Here is a 24,078-nt window from a genome sequence, read left to right on the forward strand (position 1 = left end):
GGATTGCCCGGTGCCCGCAACGGCCAGTCCGGGCCTGTATACATGCTCCCCTGGCTGGGGTCATCAAACGCCATGGATTCACAATTATCGCACGCACTCCCTCTCTCCCTCACTTCCCCTTTCACCTATTTGATGCACTAATGTTTTTGGAATAAATAATACTCTTTGTATGATATAATTTTCTGTGGGTTCATTGTGATTAAATAACAGTGCACCATCTTTTATTGTTTATGTTTCCATGATTTGACTTACTACTGTGTTTTGATGTGTGAACATATGCGCACTGGGACCCCCTTTCCTTACTGTATCTTTCAGTTTGTCAGTACCCCTCACAATCTCACTGCTCGAAAAAAATGTAAACCTGGCTGTTTAGACTGAGCTAATTCTACTGGAACTGATGCGTATGCGGCCTGCAGGGGTTTGGAGGTTCAATACTGGGACACTTTGTGGTGAAGTAGCTATGCACTTAACAAGCCAATAATCTTATTATTATTATTATTATTGTTATTATTATTAATTATGATCGTCATCATTATTATTATTATTATTATTATTATTATTATTATTATTATTATTAACAGCCCCTTAAGGGCCCCTAAGGGACGGGGACCCTGGAGATAAGCTAATACACACAGTCTTAACCGGAGACATCCAGAGGGATTTTATGATCCATCTCAGAAGACCGGAATGGTGTCCACGTCTCTTGCTAAATCAGTCACAATAAGTCTTGGCAAGCCTCAAAAGAAACTCCTTAGCCAGAACTGGTAAGCAACATTTTCTTCTATGCTTAGTTTACACTGGACTTGGCAGTTTATAACCCTATTTAGTTCTGCAGACCTGTCATTTCTGAAATTAGAGATCCCATCAAAGATGTGATTGCTGATGTGTAATATCAATGATAGCTTTTGCGATGTTACCAGTGTTGCCTTGTGTGATCACAGCAAGTGCAGTGAGAATGGTTTATAGCATACTATAACAGGTGATTTTCAAGAGATTTGAGGGTTTGACTCATAACTATGATATTCCTCAAATGACATATTTTCAGGAGGATTTTTGCCATGCATTGGTGGCCTTCTCTGCCCAGGATTGGATTTCAGGCCCCGGAGTGCTGTGGGGGCTCGTGAGGGGGAGGCACTAAAAGACAAGAAACGCTCTCCCGCTGTGTTTCTGCCATACATTGGTGGTCTTCTTTTCACAGGACTTCAGGCCCCACAGTGCTACTGTGGCCCAGGACAGGGGAAGGTGCTATAAAACAATAAGCTCTCTCTAGCAGTGCTGCATTTCTGCTGTGCATTGGTGGCCTTCTTAATCCAGGACTTCAGGCCCCAGAGTGCTGAAGTGGGCCCAGAAGGGAGGATGGTGCTTTAAATCAACAATCTCTCTCCTGCAGTGTGGGAATTCTGCTGTGCATTGGTGGCCTTCTTCGCCCACTACTTCAGGCCCCAGAGTGCTGGTGGTGCCCAGGAGGTGGGGGGGGGGGGGGGCTATAAAACAACGTGTGCACTCCCGCAGCGTGGGATTTCTGCTGTGCATTGGTGATCTTCTTCACCCAGGACCTTAGGACCTCAGGCCCTAGAGTGCTATGGGAACCCAGAAGAGGGGTAGGTGCTAAAAAAACAAAAAGCGCTCTCCCATAGCATTGGATTTCTGCTTTGCATTGGTGACCTCCTTTGTCCAGGACTTCAGGCCCCAGAGAACTGCTGAGGCACAAGACAAGGGGGCTTTGAGAGGCAGCTGACCACAAGGAGGTCTGCCCCCGGGCAGATTGGGAGGGTGGCGCAATCCAAGAACGGCCATTTTGATTTGGGCTATATACATAGGCCAATATAACCTAAGTTATATAAAGGGTTAAATTGGGGCCCCTGGCACAATTTTATGTTTAGGTGACCTGGTGGCTGATGACAGGGAGAAACAAAGGGAGGTGTTATAAAACAACAAGCGGTCTTCTGCAGTGTGAAGAATGCCCAGGGTGTGCACGAGTGAAGACCAGACCAAGACAAGCCCATCGGCACCCCATGCCTCTTTCCCCACTCCAGGATTCCTGCCAAAGATGAGGAAACATAAGTCTACTGCTACATTGCAGAATTTGATGCCACCAAATAAAAGGTTATGCCCCAAATCCTCCAAAATGTCCTTTTTAACTTCAGCTTTCTGTGGTATCTGTGACTGATGAAATCATCACAGTTGAGGAAGAGCTGGGTCTACTTACTCCAGGGGCATGCGGGTCTGCTGGTGGTATGATTGTGCCTCCTCGTAAGTTTAGCATTGGGAACTTGGCCAGTGACACCAATTTATTGACTATCGAGGCAGAGGTTCATTTATCATCCCATGGAAGTACCCATAATAAGACAAATCCTTCAGCAGAGTGCTGGCTGCTAGCCCCCAGGCAGTTAAAGTCAGTAACTCCTAACTCCCCATCCACGTTCATCAATTTCAGCTCCAAGCTGGGCATTTCTAAGCAGCTCAAGTGGAGATCCAAAAAAACCCTTGACCTTCCAGTCGGCCAGCAACTGGCTGTCTTATACTCCTGGCTCTTAGGCAGGAGTTGGGCAGTGGAGAGCGCTGTGTACGATATGACTTTTCTGCTGAAGTAGCAACCAATGTTATCGCCTACTAGTGAACTAGAACTACCCCAAGGGATGACTGAGCCCACGGCTAATGTGCCAGGGACTGACATCCTGGTTGGTCCGGTTGACTTTGGTGGGGCCGCAGTAGAGGAGAGCACGGTCCGCCTTAACCCAAGACTGAGTAGATCATGGGGCAAGGGCATTTCTTTCTCACCACATCCAGCGCAGAGTGTAAACCCTTCAAGGTGATCAGAGCGTGGGGTTAATACATTTGCTAGGCCCACTTCATATGCCTGCATCCGTGCCCCAACTAAACCTGTTGTATTAACTTACCCCCGGAAGCCTCCCCATACATAGTTGTGATGTTCAATGTTTGTCCACTAGGTGAAGGGAAAAGGTAGGCTTTTGACCTGTTAAAAAACTAAGGGGGCTATTAGGATCACGGGCGGATTGCCACCCCCGGGCCGGCGGCGGCAATCCGCCCGCCAAATGCTCTAGTGTCACACCCTGCCATCTTAGTATTGTGAGGGGTACCGCGGCAGACGGAAAGACCGTCTGCCGCTTTTCCGCCAGTCGGATTGCCGGCCAGATGGAAAAGGCACGCAATATGGCAGCGGTGCCTTGCAGGCACCGCCATCCATATTATGATGGGTGCGTGGGGCATGCCTTTCCATGGCGGAGACTCAGCCATGGAAAGGCATGCGGAGAATGACTTTGGGGGCCCATTGCGGGCCGCCGACAGGGTGCGGGGGTGGGTGGCTGCACTTGGGGGCTACCCATGGTAACCCCCTTCATTGGCATCCACAAGGTGGGAGGCACCGCGCAGTGCCTATCATGTTGTGCATGCCAATGCACAACATACATGTTTTACATTGCGGCAGAGCTATCAAAGTGTTCCCCTTAGGGTTCTTTCACAGGCCCCACCCCTACCCTGCTAATGTAACCAGACTTGGATGCACGTAATGATTGCAGCAGCACACCAGCAGCATGGAATCTTCAATCCATTTGTACGAGCATTCTGTGCGCTAAAAACAGTCCTGTGGATGGAACCTTGTCTTATTAGGATCCGCACACCAAACCTCCTGCTGATAATGTTTAGACTGAGCCAATTTCATTGGCTGTTAGCCTCTGCTAAGGGGCACCATTTGGGTTGAACTTAGTCCTTGTAGCTGTGATTCTGTCTCTGTCAAAGACACACTACACTTTGTAATGTTTTGTACATTTTGTGTGATCCTACCCAGAGCTTTTATTTTACCACTTTTCAAAAAATATGGTTCTTTCCATCAAGTCTGCCTGGCCCTACTATTTTTAGGTTGAGCCTGGCAGCGCATGCGCTTCTCCGTGAGCCATGCTGTATTGAAGTATGTACTTTAAGCCCCGCCCACTCTCTGCCCATATTTGACATTGGCTTGTGTAGTTGCCCTTCTTAAATGCTGGCATCTGATTTGTTATTAGGCTTGTTAGTCCCTCCTTAGTACCGCCTTGTCTTTATTTGTACCTCCCATGAGGACTGTCCCTTTTACTTCGGCTGTTACACGGTACGTCTTCTTTAATCTGTAAGCACTATTTTCTTTAATGAGCTTCTCATACTACAGGAGGCCTGGAGGGTCTCTCGTATGCAGGTGTGACCACCTGCTTGTTTATTTAACTCGTAGCAAACGGGTAGCTCTTCAGGGGCCATGGGAGACAGAAGGGGGCAACTCAGCGATGCCTGCAAACAATAGGTCTTGCATTTGCTAGAGTTTAAGCTATTGGCATTGTAAATGAGAATGCTTTTTATTTATGTTTCAAAAACCAAAACTTAAATAAAAGGCATTGTCATTTACAATGCCATTTGCTCAAACGTGCGTAAATGTGAGACCTATTGCATTGCAGAGGCTTTTTACAGTTAGTGGCAGATCATTTTTTTTGTTATTCCATGGCAAGCTTCTCTCTGATGCAGCCAAAATTAGTTATGTGTTCCTTGACTGATTGTCCGTTAGTAAGTAGGTGCTCGTTTTTATTATCTCCTACCTTCTGTTGAGGAACCCAAATGTGGTTTAGCTGCCATACATCACATTACTCTGGGAGTGGTTTATTTATTACCTACTTTAATGTAATGTTTATATTTTTGATTTTTATTTATTTTGATTGTGTCATTCTGAGATGAATTTGTATGGAGTTTGTTAAATTCCGAAATAAAGAATATTAATTGATTGATTGATTGACACATTTTCAGAAAACCTTTTCTGTTTTGCTAGATAGAATGTGCACTTAGTAGAGAACTGTTTGCAGTGATTTTTTAAATTCTGAATTTGTATTCTTTGAATGTTCACTCCATTTTGTTTTCACTGCACACAGAGCACAATAGACTGTATGATCTGCATATATGGCATGGTCAGGGGTATTTCAATTTCACAGTATACCTATCCATAGTATCCGCTGGTGATAGTCAGCTGCCATACTGTGTGGATACTGTGCACGTGCAGGCCATGTCCTTTGGATCCTGCCCATAGTAATGCCTGTGGCCATGCCCTGTGTGCAGTACCGCTCTCCACAGAACCCACAGTGCAGGTACCACAGGCTACCGCCATACCATACGGACCCAAAATGTTAATTAGAGGGAATGATCACCACCCTCTGTGTGCATTACTCCAATCTACAATCCCAACAGGGAGTAATCTTTGGTGAAGTCCTGCGAAAACTGTACAATGGGCAAGGCCCTCAGCCATGCTCTGGGGACAATGTTCCAGTGTACAGTATCCAAGGGCACTGCATGGGGGCCATGCGATGTGGCCAATGTGCACAAGGCATTGCATGCAATATGTACCGACATGGCATAGCCAGCATCAACGTCTTGTGCACAGCGCCTAGAAGGCATAGTAGAAATTGATGACCTGTAAGTGCTGCTCCCGACAGTAATGCACCTGAGGAGAGCATGCCCCTATGTGGTTGCTCAGCACACAGCACCCACTGTTTGCTGTGCCTACAAGGCATTGCTAAAGAGAGGTAGTTCATTTGATAGTAGTAGCTAATATGATTTAATCAAAAACAGAAATGATATCAGTTCTCACAAGAAAAACAGAAGTCTCTGGATAACCATAACTGTTTTATAGATAAAACCTGAGCAGGCAGAGTAAAGCTCATTACCCATCACCTCTGGAAATAATATGCTACTGCTATTCTATTTGTGTAACATTATTTCATTAGGAAATCTTAAACACAGAGGGCCATATTTATGACAAAGTGGTGCCGCGCAGCAGGTCATCTTGCTGCATCACTGGGAAAGGGCAGGAATGCGCCGTATTTAGAAGACTTTTCCCCTGCCTGGCGCACAATGGGCTGCCTGGCGCCAATGCAGGCATCCTTGCACAATAGTACAAGGGTGCCTGTGATGTAGACAGGATTGTTTTTATGCATGAAGGGACACCTTCCTGCACAAAAACAATCCTGGGAGGTGTTTTCCTATTTCTGTATGTGCTGCATAATGAGGCACGCAAATAAAGATACTTCTCCTCGTTATGCTTCTCCAGGAGAGGCATTTCTTTTTGGCACATTCCCAGGTTTACAAGGGCTTGTAAATCTGGAAATGCATCAGAAACCATTGGAATTCTGTGGCAACAACTACGCAGTGCCCATGGAATGCCTATCCAGGGCAGAATAAAGCTGTGTTGCGTTACTCCAGATTTTTGGAGCCACTCAAAACCAAGCAAAGCAGCTTTTAAATATGGCCCAGATAGGCCTAATCATAAACTGCATTTTTAGGACATTTAAAAGTACTTCAATAGTACTACTAACATACTACTAAATGCTATTCACAAACCTACTTGCAGATGTTGGGTCTCCTCCTCGCCTATCTTTTTCTGGCCTAAGATTCCTGCCCTGACTGCAGAGTCTTCGCACTAGTATGCATACGTTTTTGTAGTAAATATGTGAGAGACAGAGGGGAGTGGCTGGAAAATAGGGAATACTTATGAATAAAGGGGAAGGATTAAGTGAGGAGTATGGAGGGGTTTAGAGAGAGTTACGGAGAGACGTGCACCCACCCACAAAAGAGTAAGCCCATTGCCATTCACAAGCTGCACTGCTAAAGTTACTACAGCCAAAATGACCCAAAACAGTATTAAGTGTACACCAGCCCAGAGGTGGAGTAAGTCCAGCACTACACAAGCAACACCCTCGACCCTCAATAGAAATCAATATAAAGAGGGGCCTAAAATAAAAGCCAATATGAAACAATGTTAAAATAAATTAAAATATCTAAACTGCTTAAAAAATTGTAATATCCTCCATTACATTTAAAAGTTAATGTAACATTATTTTTTATTAAATATAATTTAATTACTTTTAAGTAATTTTGTACATCACTTTTAATAATTATGAATACATAAAAAATATATATTTGTTTACACTAGGCGGATTTATTAAATTTAAACTTAAAAAAACTTTGATTACATTTAACATATTTAACTTAATTTAATATTTCATTTAACGTTGACTTAATAGTACCATGGTATTTTTTCTATTGTGGGCTGCATTTAAACTAAATAAATACAATTAATTTATATTAATCTTTCACATAAAATATGTTACACATTTTTTCAGGTTTTATAACTTTTTAAATATTTTCTTTATTTTACTATCGGGAGATCTTCGCTATCAGAGAAATGTAGGTTTCTGTATTTACACAAAAAAGTATTTTTTTAGTATTATACTAAGTTTTAATTATTGTATGCTTTAAATCTGGTTTCATGGAGCTTTTTGTATATTCATCACATCAATAAAGAAAATAGTATCCATGCTCCCCTATCACCATAGAATTGTGATTCCACTTCGAAAGTACAATAGGGTAAAAAGTGACCACTGTAAAAGCTGTTAGACCTACATTGGACTATTAAGGAATTCCCCACATACTCCTGTTTGTGTCTTTGTTTTAATCTGTATTTAGGTGCATTTACTATTTGGGTATAAAAATTAAACATAAGGGAAACTACAATCAGAGAAAAAGGACACAGCAAATTACACGTGTAGATATGCATTCTGATATTTGTATAATGATTTAGAGATTATTTTACTAACTACATCTATCTAAGAGAAGAGGTTGGAAGTAGGAAATCGAAATATTGCCCTACTTTGATCTATAATGATTGGGCATCAAAATAGTTCTATCTGGAATTTAGACAGTGTTTTTGGGCTAATACCTCTAACATCAGTTATAAGGAACAAATGTGTCTGTCTGACTTCAGTGATATTATTATATATTAGCGGTGATTAATGTGCTAATGTAAAGCTGATAAGAAATTGTGTTTTTCTTTCCTTTTCTTTTTTCTTCCTCTAAATCCACTTTGTTGCAGCCCTGAAGAAGTGTATGAATATGCTCAGGTTCATAGATTGCTGAATTTATCTCGAAGTAACCGCATATCTATGTGTAATTGCATCTGTCTTTTTGTTTGAATCTGTTTATTGAAAAAAAATCGGTTGTTCACCAGATACACATTACAGAAAATACTCAAGTGTTATATCGCATGGTATACAGTGGGATACATAAAACAGGCCAATAAGGCAGTGCAGTGCAAAAGTCACATTGTGCAATCTGCACATGTGTAGCATATCAATGACTGAGTGTTGCTGAGTCCATAAGATAGGTTAAATATAAACATGGGATACTGACAGAAAACATATGTCCAATGGTGCAGGTCTATGCCCCTAGTAAACCAGCAACAGGACAGTCCCCGCAATGAACCTTCTTACGTGGTGCTTTACACGGATCCACACTTTTGAAAACATTGAACTATGATAACTCTAATTCAATAATGCAACAGACTGTGCAGCTATGCAATCTAAGACTGCTCTATCCACCCTCCATGACTGATAAGTGCTGTGCGGGATATCTGTAACAAAGAGCTTCATGGAATGGGTGTGTGTGGGGACAAAATAAGAAAGGGGGATCAGCCTACATCCACAGTCTATAATACTGAGGCCTCTGCTGTAGTGTTAGTTGCTGTTATTGACTCATTTGCACAGGCAGCCAGTAAATCAATTAAGATGGTGTCCCAGTAAGTGGCAATGGGGTATTTTCACAGTCGGAGCGTGCCTTCCCTATGTAGACATACAATTGACCATTGAGCGCTTCCAGGTCACAAACGGTGGGTATTGTGGAGGACTTACATCGGCGAGTAATAAGCCCTGTGTAACTGAATCTGATAAGAAGGAAAAAGAAACAATGTATTTGATCATTTTAGCCTCAGAAGAAGAACTAATACTTGGTGTGGATTGTCAATATTTGTGATTGTCTTATATGTAATAATTCATGCTCATAACGATGAATGAAGGAGTATTGAAAACTTCCTATGGGACCTGTTTTTAAAGCTATATCCATGGAATGTATATTATATGTTTTTGTTGGTCTTGGCCCTACTGGTAGGTTCACCCCTAATCTTTTTGCTTTGATATGTGACTTGCTGTTAGTTGTTTTTGGCTTCTGCACACTTTCACTGTGTCCCAGTGTAAAGTGCGTGCGCACTCTGAGTGCGTGTGGTGAGATTGGCCTGCCCTCCCATAGGAATGCATGGGGAATGTATGTGTCCATGTTAGTTCCTGATGTGTTGGGAATGCAGGGTCGAGTTTGGTATGTGCGGACTGGTGGGAGTAAATGCTGCGCGATGATGTGTGCGGCTTTAATGTGTCTAGTGTGGAAGTGCCACTTCTAGAAGTTAGCATGTCTGTGTAATGAAGGTGAAATGACTATCTGGCTTGTGATTGGCTGGAGCTGGCTGGTGTGCCTGGCTCCAAGAGTCAGGATGGGTCTGCCCGGTGCTGAATGGAGAGATCTGCATATTGATGGGAGGGAGGAGTGCACCTGGGACCTGAATAGGGCAGGGCTAACCCTCCACAATGGTGGCTCCGCCCCTGTGGTGCGACTGCTGTCCCTAGCCTGTTCAGTGAATGGGGAGAGGGGCTGAGCACAACAGAGTGCTCCAAAACCAGCTGCGACTGGTCTTCCCCCACCCTGCAGCCTAGACAATGGATTTATGTGTATATAAGGGGGCTGTGACCCCTTGCAAACTGTTCTGTTCCTGATCCAAGCTTGAGGGGGGCCTGCTGCTGCTTGGCGCCAGGAGGACCGCCACTGGGGACTGCCTCCCTGCCTGGAGGGCCCTGTGAGCTGGCCCCTGGGCCCAGCCTTTGCCCCCCTGCCTTTCTAAAGGACTTGCCCTGGACTTTTGCGCATCTAGCGCCTGAGAGCGCTTGGTTATGGTGCTGGGGAGTACTGTGCTTCCCTCTTTTGAAACAGCAGCACGGAGCTGCGATTCCAGTCCTGAGGGATTACCCGGCATGGGGATCCCCCGTTGCTGATTTTCGAAGCAGGTGCCCACCCTGCATTTTGCCCAGCAATTTTGCCGGTTTATGATCCTAGCGGGTGCCCACCCCACCAGTGACCTTGTGCCCATGTGTTTTTTATATAGGGACTCTGTATTTTAAACCGGGTGCCTACCCCGTGTTGAACTGCCGCGGCCCGAGCCGCGTGAAGAATTACCTCCGGGCCGCTGCCTAGCGCGACCCGGAAGTACTGTTCCAAAACCGGAAGCTGATGGGAGCCCTCCCCGCTCTCCAGTGCGAGAGAGAAGAGAAAAGAGGACGCCAGCGCCGGCTCGAGCAGGGCTCCCCTGAGGAACGGGAGAGCCCCGCCTGGCACATGGTGAGCGGTGCCGGGAATCACCGTCAGAAGCCCCAGGAGCAGCGCCGGCCAAGGAGAGCCCCGCGCTGCTCAAAGGAGAAAGATCCATCCAGAGGACCACCAGAGGAATCCCACGAGAACGGTGAGTGCGGGCGTCTCGAGGCAGGGGCTCACCCCAACGTGTGGGGACATTTTTTGATTTAGAGCCCACGAGGCTCCACCTGCATGGGGGCATTTTGGTATTTCGGGTCCCCGAGCGGAACTCTAACGAAGGGGGTAGTTGTCCAACGTTAGTGGCGGCATTGTTATTCGAGCCCGAGAGGCTCCACCAGTTTGGGGGCATTTCTGAGGGTAGAGCGGCCCCGGTTGGCAGCGGGCCGCTCCCCCAGTGGGCAGCCTCTTCATCGAGCCCACGAGGCTCCAAGGGGCCATATCTGTTTATCGAGGCACAGTTATTTACCGAGAGCCCCCCAAGAAGAGCCAGGAGGCACGCTGGTGCCAGGCTCAGTTCTCCAGCTGCCCAGCACTTAGTGGGCAGCTGCTTCGTTTAGGCCAGGAAACCTTGCTCAATTCTCTTTGGCTGCCTGCACAGCCAGCCCAGACATTCTGGACATTGGGCCTATGAACGCCTGAGAGGCCAGGTTGGCCTGGGGTCAGTTCTGTGAGTTTTTGGCGCCAATGTGTGATTACTTGCCTACGGTGATTTTTTACTACCTGTGTGATGCCTTTTTGCCTATACCTCTAAATGTATTTTTATGCGTAGGAGGTTGTTTGCCCTAGTACAGGTTATGCTAGTGAGTTCATGTTTCCCTGCGTGATATACGCCTAAGGTGTTTAGGATTGCGTAGGGTGCACTTACCTTCTACCATTGGTTACTGGTTGTGTGCTACATTTGCTATTTGGTGCTACAGTTATTATATGTGCTAAGCGTTATTCCTACAAAGTGCTAATTCTACCAAGTACTAGTTCTAAAAGTGCTTATTCTTGACAGTGGTCCATGTGGCCCTGTCCCATGTATATAATCCCCTGTAAATTCTGCCCGTGCCAGTGGCACAGTGTAAATTGTGTGTTTATTATCTAATGTGTTTGGTATAATACAAAGGCTATTTTTATATATAACCTTGTGTGTAGTTTCCTTTGTGGTGGGCCTTGGGTGTTGTTGCTGGGTGCGCGCACAAACGCTTTAGACCTCACTCTGGGATAAGCCTGACTGCTCGTGCCAAGCTACCAAGGGGGTAAGCAGGGGTTATCTTTGGCGGGTGACTTCCTTGCCCTGACGGAAAATTGTGGTTTCTGCCTGGTTTTGGCGCAAGCCTTAGCCAACCGGAAATCCCCATTTCTAACAGTTTTGATACAAAATAAGGTATATTTTAATATAATTATTGGATATTGTAAATCTATTTGTATCTCCCCACAAACTTTGACATTTATTTAAAAAAAATATGGACCCACTTATCTAGTATCATTTTGACTGCATATAGATCATCACTGATTGTATCATAAAATTACTATCATTCTCTGTGTCTTGGACTTCTGGAAAGAATGGACTTATATGTATGTAAAGTCCACATCCTAAGACGTTTCATTTGGCTGACATTGTCTAATCTACACCTATGCAGGGCATTAGGTTTCAACTCACTTTAGCATCAGGGACAGCTGGTATTGGTAAAATAGATTAGAAATTAAGGACATTATATCTATGGAAATGTTGTCAATCTACCATTATAAGCAAATATTCATGATTAGGAGGAGAAATAATTGTATTAGAATGAAGTTTTACACCTCACCATCAAAGTAATAACTAACATAATTACTAGTACCTACGTTGCTTACGTTACGTACCCGAAATATCACCTATATGATCTGCCTGTTGACTTGAGAAGGATTCTTTTGTTAATTAGATAGTGTCAACTTTTTTGTTTGAGCTTGTTGGGGCCTGGTATGGGCTTTCTACTACCTTTGTCTAGGTTATAGTCATTAGATAAGGAATGATCTGCACATATGTTCTGCAGTCGTGCAGAGTGGGTCAGAAGTTTAGAAATTAATCATTGCCTATTTGTTTCACCTTTGTGTATTCAATTTGAGAAGATATGCTTTATCTGGCGTAAGAACCATTATATAAACATATAACAGTGTTTGTTTCTTAACGAATTTTGATGTGCTCATGTTTAATAAAATAAGTATGATGGTTTAGACCAATTTCACTTAATTTTAGGATGAGTTATTTTTTAACATACCACCCAACTACTTAATTGCTCCACTGCCCGTCCCCAATGGTCGCCTCTTTCAATCACCCCTCTACAATGTTATTTTCCTTTTTTAATTGTTTTTGTTCAACATGCTAATGGCGGGTATCCCTCTTAAAACAGGTTTTACCCATTTAAAGATGTCAGCGCCTGAGTGTGCAGATGCAAGCATGCACGGCCGTCACCAAGAAATGGGTTTGCAATATCTGAACAAATCCATGAAAGGCGACTGCTCCATATGGGTATGCATCCACCGTGGCCATCTTTGAATGGGTTTGTACAAATATTACAAAAGCATTCAAAGATGGCCTCTGTGATTACCTTGTTTAGGAGTCAGCAAGGGTAGCAGCTCTGACCTTTGCCTTGCCCCTTGCGAGCCCTTGCACTGCCTTTGCAAACCTTCTCTTAAGAGGTGGCAAAGCCAATGACAAGAAATTAGCAGAAGTTAACTGGTGCTGAGATGAGCACTGTGTACTTTCTTCAGCAGCCAGCTGCGAACTGAGACATTCAGCTCTAAGATCAGGAAAACCAATAAGTGAACAGCAGTGCTAAGTATATTCTGCTGAATACATTTCAAAAAATGAAATAAGAAGTCCACATTTTATTCAAGATGTTGCAGGTTTTTTTATTATACACACATAGAAAATTATGTATTTGAATAAAATCCTCACCTATGTGCTCTAGTGAGTAATAATGCTTTACAAGTAATGCTAGTCAAAATTAACAGTGCTAAGGAACAATTTATCAATAACATTTTTCACATTGGTCTTCATTAAGAAATACAAATGTACAAAACCAATAATGCTTTTTAATCTTTTGTGTGCGTCTTTCTGCAATTTTCTAATACATTTTCTTTTTAAGGTATACACAAGGGACACTATTAAATCCTGACAGTTTGAGGTATACATAATTTCGCTTCCCAGTGTTATTTTGTGTTTTAGTGGTCCTATATTTTCCTCTTCAAACATATTTTTTTCATGCAATAAAAAATATAAAAGTTTAATGTTCCTATCATGCCAGCGTTATGTTTGAAATGTAGGTGATATATAAAATGGATGTTTATCTCTGTTAATAAATTGTTTTATTATACAAATGTGCTCTTAAGAGTTTCTTAACTTCAGCAATGTCAGTTATTGTGATGTCACTGAGATTAAGAAAGATTATGTGATGCAACTTCCACTTCCCCTGGCATTTTGGTGAATTGATGCCCATGGCCTCTGTGGATGTGCATACTTCCACTGCAGCCATCTCTGAATGGGTTTGTTCAAATATTACAGATGCAGTCAAAGACAGCCATCATGGAGTCACAAGCATCCACTGTGACTATTTCTGAATGCATTTATTATCTTTGAACATACCCATTTAAAGATCGCTGATGCCGATGAGCAGGCGTCCACGGTACCTGTCTAAGGAAACAAGTATTAACATAACAATTTACAGTCTAGCCTACGGGCTTTGCCAATGCTTGTTTTTATGTAGCACAGATTAAGCAACATTAGCAAGGCTCTAATAAATCCTAGATTTTGCAGATAAGGCTAACTCTCTTTTAAAAAGACCTTAAGAACCGTATCACGTCATTACCTTGTTTTTTTAATTAATTATTTTAGTATAATGTTTTCTAGTTTACAATAGGACTGTTCAACACACTATGCCTCAATACAACTGGCTTACAAATTATTTTTGTGTAAACCTCCTGTTCATGTCCGGTTTGGGATTCAGAGTTTCAAAGTAATTACTGTAAATCGGATATATTTCTCTTTCACACAGTGCAATGTGAATGGGAAGCAACGTTCGAAAAAAGGCAAAGCAGCTATAATTCATGTATGAAACCTCCAGTTCATCACTCTATGCCTCACTCTAAGCAAGACAGCTCAGAATGGTGTGGTGGCCGCACCCCTGGTAAACACGGGCTTTTACCTGTAACACAATTACCAACTGAGATTATGCGGCACTCCTAAGGTGGCCCCTCGTGATTGACAAATGAAGTGGTCATTCTCGAATAGAGTTGGGGGGAAATGCAGCAATGGCGCTTGCTCTCAGACAGAACTGTTGCTTCGGGCCCGGTAGTGTGGAGCTGAAATTCAGCAAGAGCGGGTGATTCACTCTTAGACTGAAGTAAGGGCAGGAGGATAACTGGTGTTGATTTGTCATCAGTGGACGCTGTCTGTTTATAACCAAAGCAACAGCGGGTGATGTAACTGCACACCTGACCTGTACATGGGCGGGATGTGAATCTCAATGAGAATTGCAGTTGTACACTCTACAAATTACCTTTTTGGATTTACCTTTCACATTCAGGTGTCAGGTGCAAAACATGGACATGTCATGGCTTCCTGTCAAACAGGCCTTCCTCAAGGACCCAACAGGTGATTCCGTTTTAGGAGACGGGGTCATAATATGTGTTTGTCATGGTTGGCTAGTGTGGGGCAGCCATTGCACAATATACACAATGATGTGTTTGTGTCAGGTTTTACGATCATCAGCGCGCCTGCCTAGCATTTAAAACTACATCTCCCAGAATTCCCGGTGTTACAGAGGGGAATAAAAGAGGGGGCGTGGCATAGAGACGTTGCACGTAATTTGTTATTATTGCCAGAGTGTTCCTGAAAGAAGGCTGTGTCGCGGTATTCCGAAGCGACTTCTGAGGACCTGGTTAACTTGGAAATAGGAAGTTCCCTCAGCTGTGTGAACGCTGTTCATACAGGGACGTCAGGTATCTAAGGGCGGACTGTGCCAAAACAGCTGCTCTCCTTGCCGGTGTCTTGTGTTTTCCGGAGCAGGAAGAACGGAGGGGACGCTATAGGAAATCTCAGCGGGCTCGCTGTGATTGTGCTCGATCTCTTCATTACTAGCACGGAGTGCCTAGGTAAGAAGATAACAGTGTGGTGGCGATCCGGGGTTACAGGAAGGAAATATCATCTGTTTCCCCTAGAGCGGAGGATAGTGGGGTAGCGCCCTACATTCTACCGTTTCTTGGCATTCTTGGAACTTTGTCTGATAGTAAACGGAGGTGGAGTTGAACTTCCTGTTTGACTGTCTCGCGGATGATGGTAGTAGGAAGCTACATCATACCGTGTGCTGGTTTTGGCAGCTTGTATTGAATACTTTACTTTGGAGCACGTTTTTTGGGAACTAAGCACTTATGATTTGCGATTGAATCTACTTCTGAAAGAGTGGAAAAAATACTATTGGGAATACTTCACGTTATCACATTTCAAACAAACCAGGAGGGTAGGTGTGTGCTGTGGTGTGATCTCCATTATGCTTAGTAGGAATATTGTTGGCCAGAACATTAACCTGTGTCTTTGTTTCATGTAGGGGCTGTTTTAAACGAGATAGTACGAGGTGCTACTCACAGAGTGAAGTTGTGGGATTCTGTTATTCAGGTGAATATAGGATCAAGGGAGGGTAGCGAGAATGAAATGAGAGTAGGATTAAGAGTGGTGTATTAACCTGTGGATTTTTCTCATTTCAGCTATCCCTTCCCCGCTGACCCCTTCCTTCCCTTCCTGGTTCCTGTTTTTTTCCCTCGCTTGATCACTCGAACACCCTGTACATAAAAAGGGGTGTTGGTGAGATCAGGAGGTGGACCCATATTGCTACAATCGTTTCCTGCGGAGCCCGGCCCTGACAGAATTACGTGCCCACGAATTATACTCCGCAGGTTTCGATTGTGGTAGATATGGCCACCTTAGATGATGTACTGCGTGCGTTAGTACTGGTGCAACAGGAATTGGTAGCATCTAAGGCTGAGGCAGTAGCATTGAAGGATAGGGTGGAACAACTATCTAAAAATCCTTTTTCTTCTGGTCCAGCTCAAGTCCAGGTTACGGTTCCTCCTCCTATTCCTTTGGCCAACCCAGAGCGTTTTTCAGGGGATCCTCGCAAGATTCAGGTGTTCCTCACCCAGGTGCTGCTTCATTTCTCCTGCAAACCAGCAGCGTTTCCCAATAACCATTCCAGGGTGGCATTTGCCATTTCGTATTTTGTGGGGGAGGCAGCTAATTGGGCCGTTCCTCTGGTTAGAAATGACGATGCTATACTCTCGGATTGGAATGAGTTCAGGAAGGCGTTTGAGAAGGTGTTTGACAGAAGGGCTAATACCTTAAGTGCTGATAAAGAATTGATGGAGTTGAAACAGGGGAGAGGCGAGTTAATCACGTATCTGACCTCCTTTAATCGCCTAGTGGCAGAATCTGAGTGGCCGGAAGGGAAGAGAATGTCTCTTTTCTATCAAGGACTCAGGGAAGAGATTAAGGATGTGATAGCTCAAATAGATCCCCAGCCCACCACATGTATCGACATGATCAACTTGGCACTGAGACTGGACAGCAGAATGTCAGAAAGAGGTGGGGATAGGAAAAGATGGGAAAAAGAGAGTTACCGGTATGATAGATTTCCACGCAAAACTGTGAGTGTAGCCGAACCAGGAACCGAACCCATGGAAATAGGAGCGATAAGGGCACCCCTGTCTAGAGAAGAAAGAGAGAGTAGGAGGGTCCAAGGGTTGTGCATGTATTGTGGTAGGAAAGGTCATTATGTCCGGGAGTGCCCAGTAAAAAACAAGGGAGCTAACAGTTGGGATAAAAACAAGAAGGCTGTGGCATCATCCACAGTAAAGGCAGTGGAGGGTAGGGAAATCCCGCAGATGGGGGAGGACGGAACCCTTCAGTGGAAGCTGACATCTTTATCTACGAATGTAATAACAGAGACTGAAGCCCATTTGGTACTAACAATGCTGGTCGAAAGTGATAACAGAACCCATAAGGTTTTAGTGATGTTAGACTCTGGAGCCACCGGCAACTTTATTGATAATGGTCTGGTCTCTCGGTTGGATCTATCAAGGGTTCCAAGGGATAGCCCAGAGGAGGTATTGGCGGTTGATGGGCAACCGATTAAATCAGGTCTCATTACTGAAAAGACAGCAGAAATGTTGGTGTCTATAGAGGTGGAGGAAGGGAGGCACTCAGAAATGTTGGAATTGAACATCATAGAAGCCCCACAGTACGAAATTATCTTGGGTATGCCCTGGTTGACATACCATAATCCCAGGATAGACTGGAAATCCAGAACCATACATTTTCTGCCGGAGTTCTGTCAAGAGCATTTGATAGCTAGTGAAGTCTCTCATGTAGCAGTGTTGGCCAGTCCGTTTCTTGTAGCTACTGCTGCTGAAAAGGACGTGAAACTTCCGGTGGAATATACAGCCTACGAGGACGTTTTCAGTGAAAGTCAAGCTGAGGTGTTACCCCCACATAGGGAATACGACTGTCGCATTGACCTGATAGACGGGGCTACTATACCGTCCTGTCGAGTCTATGCACTGTCGGTCCCGGAGACTAACCATTTGAAAGAGTATCTGGACCATTATGTGCAATTGGGTTTCATTAGACCATCTAGATCTCCTGCAGCCTCCCCCCTTTTTTTTATAGCGAAGGCCAATGGGGATCTCCGGGCATGTGTGGACTACCGCGTCCTGAATAAAAACACAATACGCAACCGATACCCTCTCCCCCTCATTACTGTATTGATCGACCAAGTGAGGGAAGCAAGAATTTATACCCGATTGGACTTGCGGGGTGCTTACCACTTGGTCAGAGTTCGTGAGGGGGATGAGTGGAAAACGGCCTTCAAGACGCGGTATGGGTTGTATGAGTATTTGGTCATGCCGTTCGGTTTATGCAATGCCCCCGCGGCTTTCCAATTTTTCATTAATGATGTGCTGAAAGAGTATATTGATTTGTTCGTGGTGGTATACATAGATGACATCTTGGTGTACTCTATGGAAACATCCAGTCATTCTGAACATGTGTGTATGGTGTTGGAAAAGTTAAGAAAACACTGTCTATATGTTAAACTAAGTAAATGCGAGTTCAGCGTGTACAATGTGGAGTTCTTAGGGGTGATGCTTAACCCTAGAGGGCTGCAGATGTCAGAGCGTAAGGTACAAGCAGTCCAGGATTGGCCTATTCCTAAGAATGTCAGGGAAGTCCAGAGTTTTTTGGGCTTCGCCAACTACTATCGTAGATTCATTGTACAGTTCTCGCAGGTGGCTGTTCCCATTACCAGACTACTAAGAAAGGGGGTTACCTTTTCCTGGACAAGTGAGGCGGGGGAGGCTTTTGAGAAGTTAAAAACTGCATTCATTACTGCACCAGTCTTAGCCCATCCGGATTTGGAACATCCATTCGTGGTAGAAGCGGATGCTTCTGATGAGGCCATCGGTGCGGTGTTGTCCCAGAGAGACAAACAAACGGGACAGTTGCACCCGGTGGCGTATCTGTCCAAGAAGTTGAGTTCGGCTGAACTCAACTATACAATAGCCGAAAAGGAACTTCTGTCTACAAAAAGGGCATTTCAGGAGTGGAGACAGTATTTGTGGGGAGCCCGTCATGTCATCACGGTATACTCCGATCATAGGAACCTACAATATATGTCCTCCGCGAGACATCTGACGCAGAGACAAATGCGTTGGATGCTCTTCTTCGCGGAATACAATTTTGTGGTGACCTTCAGGCCGGGTTCTGAAAACCGCAAAGCTGATGCTTTATCAAGACAGACCTTACCAGTGGTGGCTAAGGAAGAGGAAAGACAGGCAATAATCCCAGCAGAGAAGGTGGTGTGTGTGGTGAGAGCTGAGACATTTTTGGAGGAGATAAAAACACATAAACATCCTGGGGGATGGCCAGCATGGGCAGATGGTAATCCAGCAAGGAAGGTGAAACAGGGATTACCGTTTCAACATGATCGCTTGTATGTACCTGAAATCCTTTTGCAGAAAAAGGTATTCCGATGGTGTCATGAAGGGCCAATGGCTGGACATCCGGGCATACGGAAAACGATTGTCACCGTCCAACGACATTTCTGGTGGGACTCCCTGGTTAAAGACATTACCTTGTGGGTAGTGCAGTGTGATGTATGTGCCCGAGCAAAAGGGGTTAATACAGGGAAGGCGGGTAAACTGATCCCTATGCCCACTCCTAGACGCCCTTGGCTAAACATCAGCTTGGATTATGTGACGGGTCTGCCTATGGATCAAGGATGTAATGCCATTCTGGTGGTGGTGGACAGCCTTACCAAGATGGGACATTTCATCCCTTGTAAAAACTTGCCTACAGCTAGTCAAACGGTGCAATTGTTGGCCAGTCATGTAATCAGATTGCATGGCCTACCTAAGGTGATAGTCAGCGACAGAGGGCCTCAGTTTATAGCACGCTTCTGGCGCATGTGGTGTCATGCGTTGAACATTGATGTGTCTCTTTCTACCAGCTTTCATCCCCAAACAGATGGGCAAACGGAGAGGCTCAATCAAACTTTGAAAAAATATCTGAGGTGTTATTCTAAGGAAGCCCATGAGTCCTGGGTAGAACTGCTGTGGATGGCTGAGCTGGCGTATAATAATGCATGGCACAGCTCGACGGGTATGTCTCCCTTTAGAGCTAATTATGGGTTTGATGCACACACTCTGCCTGTGGACATTCCAGATGAGGTTCAAAATCAACCTGCTGTGAGAGAGCAGGTGAGACTATTGAGGAGGGTGCATAAGGGGGTGCAGGCTCATTTGCTCAAGGCTAAAGAATCCTATAAGAAATGGGAGGACAAACACAGGGTGGAAGGTCATCAGTATGCTGTGGGCGATAGGGTCTGGCTGTCAACAAAAAATATCCGATTTAAGTTGCGTAGTGTTTTTCACCCCCGCTACATTGGCCCCTATCAAATTGTTAAACGAATCAACCCTGTGGCTTATAAGCTCAAGTTGCCCGGATCGTTGCGGATACACCCCGTGTTTCATGTTCAATTGTTGAAACCAGCTTTGGCATCAAAAAGGGCGGTTCCCCCGCCGGTGATGAGCAAGGGGAGTGTGGAGTATGAGGTTAGGAGTATCAGAGATTCAAAGATACGCCGAGGAGTTCTGTGGTACCTGGTTTCTTGGAAGGGGTACACTGCAGAGGATGACTCCTGGGAGCCCTGGTCAAATGTCCACGCCCCCAGGGCGGTGAGATCTTTCCATCAGCGTTGTCCGGATAAGCCTGGTCCTAGGAGGCGCTAGGGACGGGGACATACTGTCAGGTTTTACGATCATCAGCGCGCCTGCCTAGCATTTAAAACTACATCTCCCAGAATTCCCGGTGTTACAGAGGGGAATAAAAGAGGGGGCGTGGCATAGAGACGTTGCACGTAATTTGTTATTATTGCCAGAGTGTTCCTGAAAGAAGGCTGTGTCGCGGTATTCCGAAGCGACTTCTGAGGACCTGGTTAACTTGGAAATAGGAAGTTCCCTCAGCTGTGTGAACGCTGTTCATACAGGGACGTCAGGTATCTAAGGGCGGACTGTGCCAAAACAGCTGCTCTCCTTGCCGGTGTCTTGTGTTTTCCGGAGCAGGAAGAACGGAGGGGACGCTATAGGAAATCTCAGCGGGCTCGCTGTGATTGTGCTCGATCTCTTCATTACTAGCACGGAGTGCCTAGGTAAGAAGATAACAGTGTGGTGGCGATCCGGGGTTACAGGAAGGAAATATCATCTGTTTCCCCTAGAGCGGAGGATAGTGGGGTAGCGCCCTACATTCTACCGTTTCTTGGCGTTCTTGGAACTTTGTCTGATAGTAAACGGAGGTGGAGTTGAACTTCCTGTTTGACTGTCTCGCGGATGATGGTAGTAGGAAGCTACATCATACCGTGTGCTGGTTTTGGCAGCTTGTATTGAATACTTTACTTTGGAGCACGTTTTTTGGGAACTAAGCACTTATGATTTGCGATTGAATCTACTTCTGAAAGAGTGGAAAAAATACTATTGGGAATACTTCACGTTATCACATTTCAAACAAACCAGGAGGGTAGGTGTGTGCTGTGGTGTGATCTCCATTATGCTTAGTAGGAATATTGTTGGCCAGAACATTAACCTGTGTCTTTGTTTCATGTAGGGGCTGTTTTAAACGAGATAGTACGAGGTGCTACTCACAGAGTGAAGTTGTGGGATTCTGTTATTCAGGTGAATATAGGATCAAGGGAGGGTAGCGAGAATGAAATGAGAGTAGGATTAAGAGTGGTGTATTAACCTGTGGATTTTTCTCATTTCAGCTATCCCTTCCCCGCTGACCCCTTCCTTCCCTTCCTGGTTCCTGTTTTTTTCCCTCGCTTGATCACTCGAACACCCTGTACATAAAAAGGGGTGTTGGTGAGATCAGGAGGTGGACCCATATTGCTACAATCGTTTCCTGCGGAGCCCGGCCCTGACAGTTTGATATATACCATCAGAGTAGATGTATGCATTCCATCTTCAGTGGGAAAGCTGTGATCTCACTAGCCTAAATCACGCTGTTTGCCTATAGCTTGAACCTTTACCAAGAGAGCGGCCCTCAGTGCCTCTACTGGGGTGCAGCCACTGACAGCGCCCACCCTCTTCAGGAACCCTCCTCATTGTCTGTATGTTGCATATACCTTGCACAGAGCCATGGCCTCAAGTGTGTTTCCTGACTGTGTGTCAGTCACCATGTGAAATGTTTTCGCAGTGCCATGCCTTGGAGGTTCCTGGGACACCCTTGACAACGTCTGGTGACAGCTTTGCGTACTGTAGGCTACCTCTTGGCTGGTTTCCCTTCTGTGCCACAGATCGGAGTCTTTGTGCCATGGTCGTGGTTCTTGTTGGGAAGCATACCTTCGTATGTATGGGGAAAGTAGCCATGAAAGAGAGAGAAAGTCGCACAGGGAATCTACGTGCACTTGCACTGCTCTTATGTATGCATACCTATATATATTCCATATTACAGATAGAATATAGGGCGAATGTCGACGTCCTCCAGCCATAGTGCATGCATTTGCGCTATACATGTCCTTCTCTCCTTTGGAAAACGTGCTTCTTTGCTTAGTATCCCCACGGTTATATTTGTGTATATTTAATCACTTATTCTTTAGGTTTGCTGTAGCTTGGACATAATCAAGGAGAACGCTAGAGCGTGTTAGAGAGATTGCATGAAGGTATCACATCTGCTGTTTATATTGACAGTGTTATCACAGAGTTAGCATTTCGTAAGAACACAAGAAGATCAGAACATCTGTAGATTTATATTTACAGTGGTCGGTACTGTAATAAAGTTCGTGGATTGGAAGCAGATGTATACACTATAGCGCAAGGGAGGCGACACCTGTACTAGAAAAACGTCATGCGATAGAATTCTTGTCCGGGAGGAGAGTGTGCGGGCGTGGACAGTATGAAGGAAGATTGATCCATTCCTCCAGATGAGGTGGCCTTATGTATAAATTATTAATTCAACCCAAATGCAGTACATGTAACGACAAGCATATATACATACAGGTATGTATCCAAGCAAAGACCACTCTCTTTCTACCCATTATAATCCACGAGGGGCTTCCATTAATTATTACATTCATCATTAAGTCCCCCTCGGGACGCAACCAGCCTTTTACACTTGAGAGCCGCGAACGCGCCAAGTAAAAGGAGCTCAAGGCACTAATTTATTTAGCACGACATGGTGCAGACAAAGGCACGACTGAAGTGCGTCTCAGAGCTCGTCTCCGGGCTGAAATAGTCCACACCTCTACTTACTTGTGAATTTGGAGCGCCTCCCGCCCAGACCACACTGGCGCACTTTGCCTCCTTGGAAAAGTCCGTAATAAATGTCTCCAACAAACTTGTGCAGCTCCGGGTCCGAGGCGTTGACCAGGTCCACTCCCGTCTGACAGAGGATTTTCCCAGTCATCCACTTTTGGGTTCCCATAGCAACAGTTATGGTCAGAAAAGAGGCAAAACTTAAAGCCGAAACCAAAGAAAACAGGGTCTTTTTGAAACAGCCCGGCATCCTAGGCGTTTCAGGAGATCATGTTCAGGCTGCTGTGGGGCAAGGGTGTTCGCAAACACTGCGGCGGTGCTGAGCGGGACAAACACAAGATGCCAATTTCTCGAAATATGCCGTTTTCAAACCCATGTCTTTAAAACTAGAGAAGGAGAAGTTAAAACAGGGGTATATCCAGTTCGAAGAAAAATGCTGCTAGGATGACGTCCTGCGTCGCTGGGGCAAGAAAACCCTGTCAGAAAATAACAGCGCGCAGCGGCTTCCACCAGGGCGTAGTGTAACCCCATCTCTTCTGCGCCACTACTGTTTCACTTGGCGGCTTCATTGCCTGCGCTGTCAGACGCTCGGATTACAGCTATTCCTTGTGGGGCACGAGGTACGTAAACACAATCTCGCTGCCTCTCAGGGTGTCACGCAGATTAGAATGTCCCAAATATTTACAGGCGCAGAAAAGGAAATTGAAAATTGGGAACATGAATTTTAGTGACAGCGAAACTGTATGGAACATCTATGCATGGGTGACTCCAGAACGCTTTCTTAATGTCACCACTGTCAAACCACTGCAAGATGCTCATAAAATTGCAAAATGATGCCTGGTCTCAACAGCAGCTGAATGGGCGACACGTCATGCCCGCCTGCCCAAAGAGGACAATTAGAGAGCTGGTGCAGCATGGTGCCTACGTCATTACCAGCTTGCCATTCTGCTGCCACCCTGAGAATATGTGTTATACTGGAGCACCGGTACAGCGCTTCATGTCTTCGACAAGGCCGCCAAGCGCTCCTTTTTCCATTGGTTC

The 24,078-nt window shown here is 45.0% G+C and overlaps 1 protein-coding gene across 1 annotated transcript in view; it reads right to left on the reverse strand.

The window, feature by feature from the left end:
* CLRN2 (clarin 2) overlaps positions 1-23,539 on the reverse strand; it is a 112,621-nt gene extending 89,082 nt beyond the window's left edge. The window contains exon 1 of the mRNA XM_086964056.1: positions 23,035-23,539. Coding sequence (XP_086820182.1) covers positions 23,035-23,287 — 253 coding nt within the window. The 5' untranslated portion in view covers positions 23,288-23,539. The remainder of the gene's footprint in view (positions 1-23,034) is intronic.
* Positions 23,540-24,078: the final 539 nt, after the last annotated feature.

Source organism: Lissotriton vulgaris, chromosome 3_2 (assembly GCF_964263255.1).
Source record: "Lissotriton vulgaris chromosome 3_2, aLisVul1.2, whole genome shotgun sequence".
In the NCBI taxonomy this organism is placed as follows: Eukaryota; Metazoa; Chordata; class Amphibia; order Caudata; family Salamandridae; genus Lissotriton; species Lissotriton vulgaris.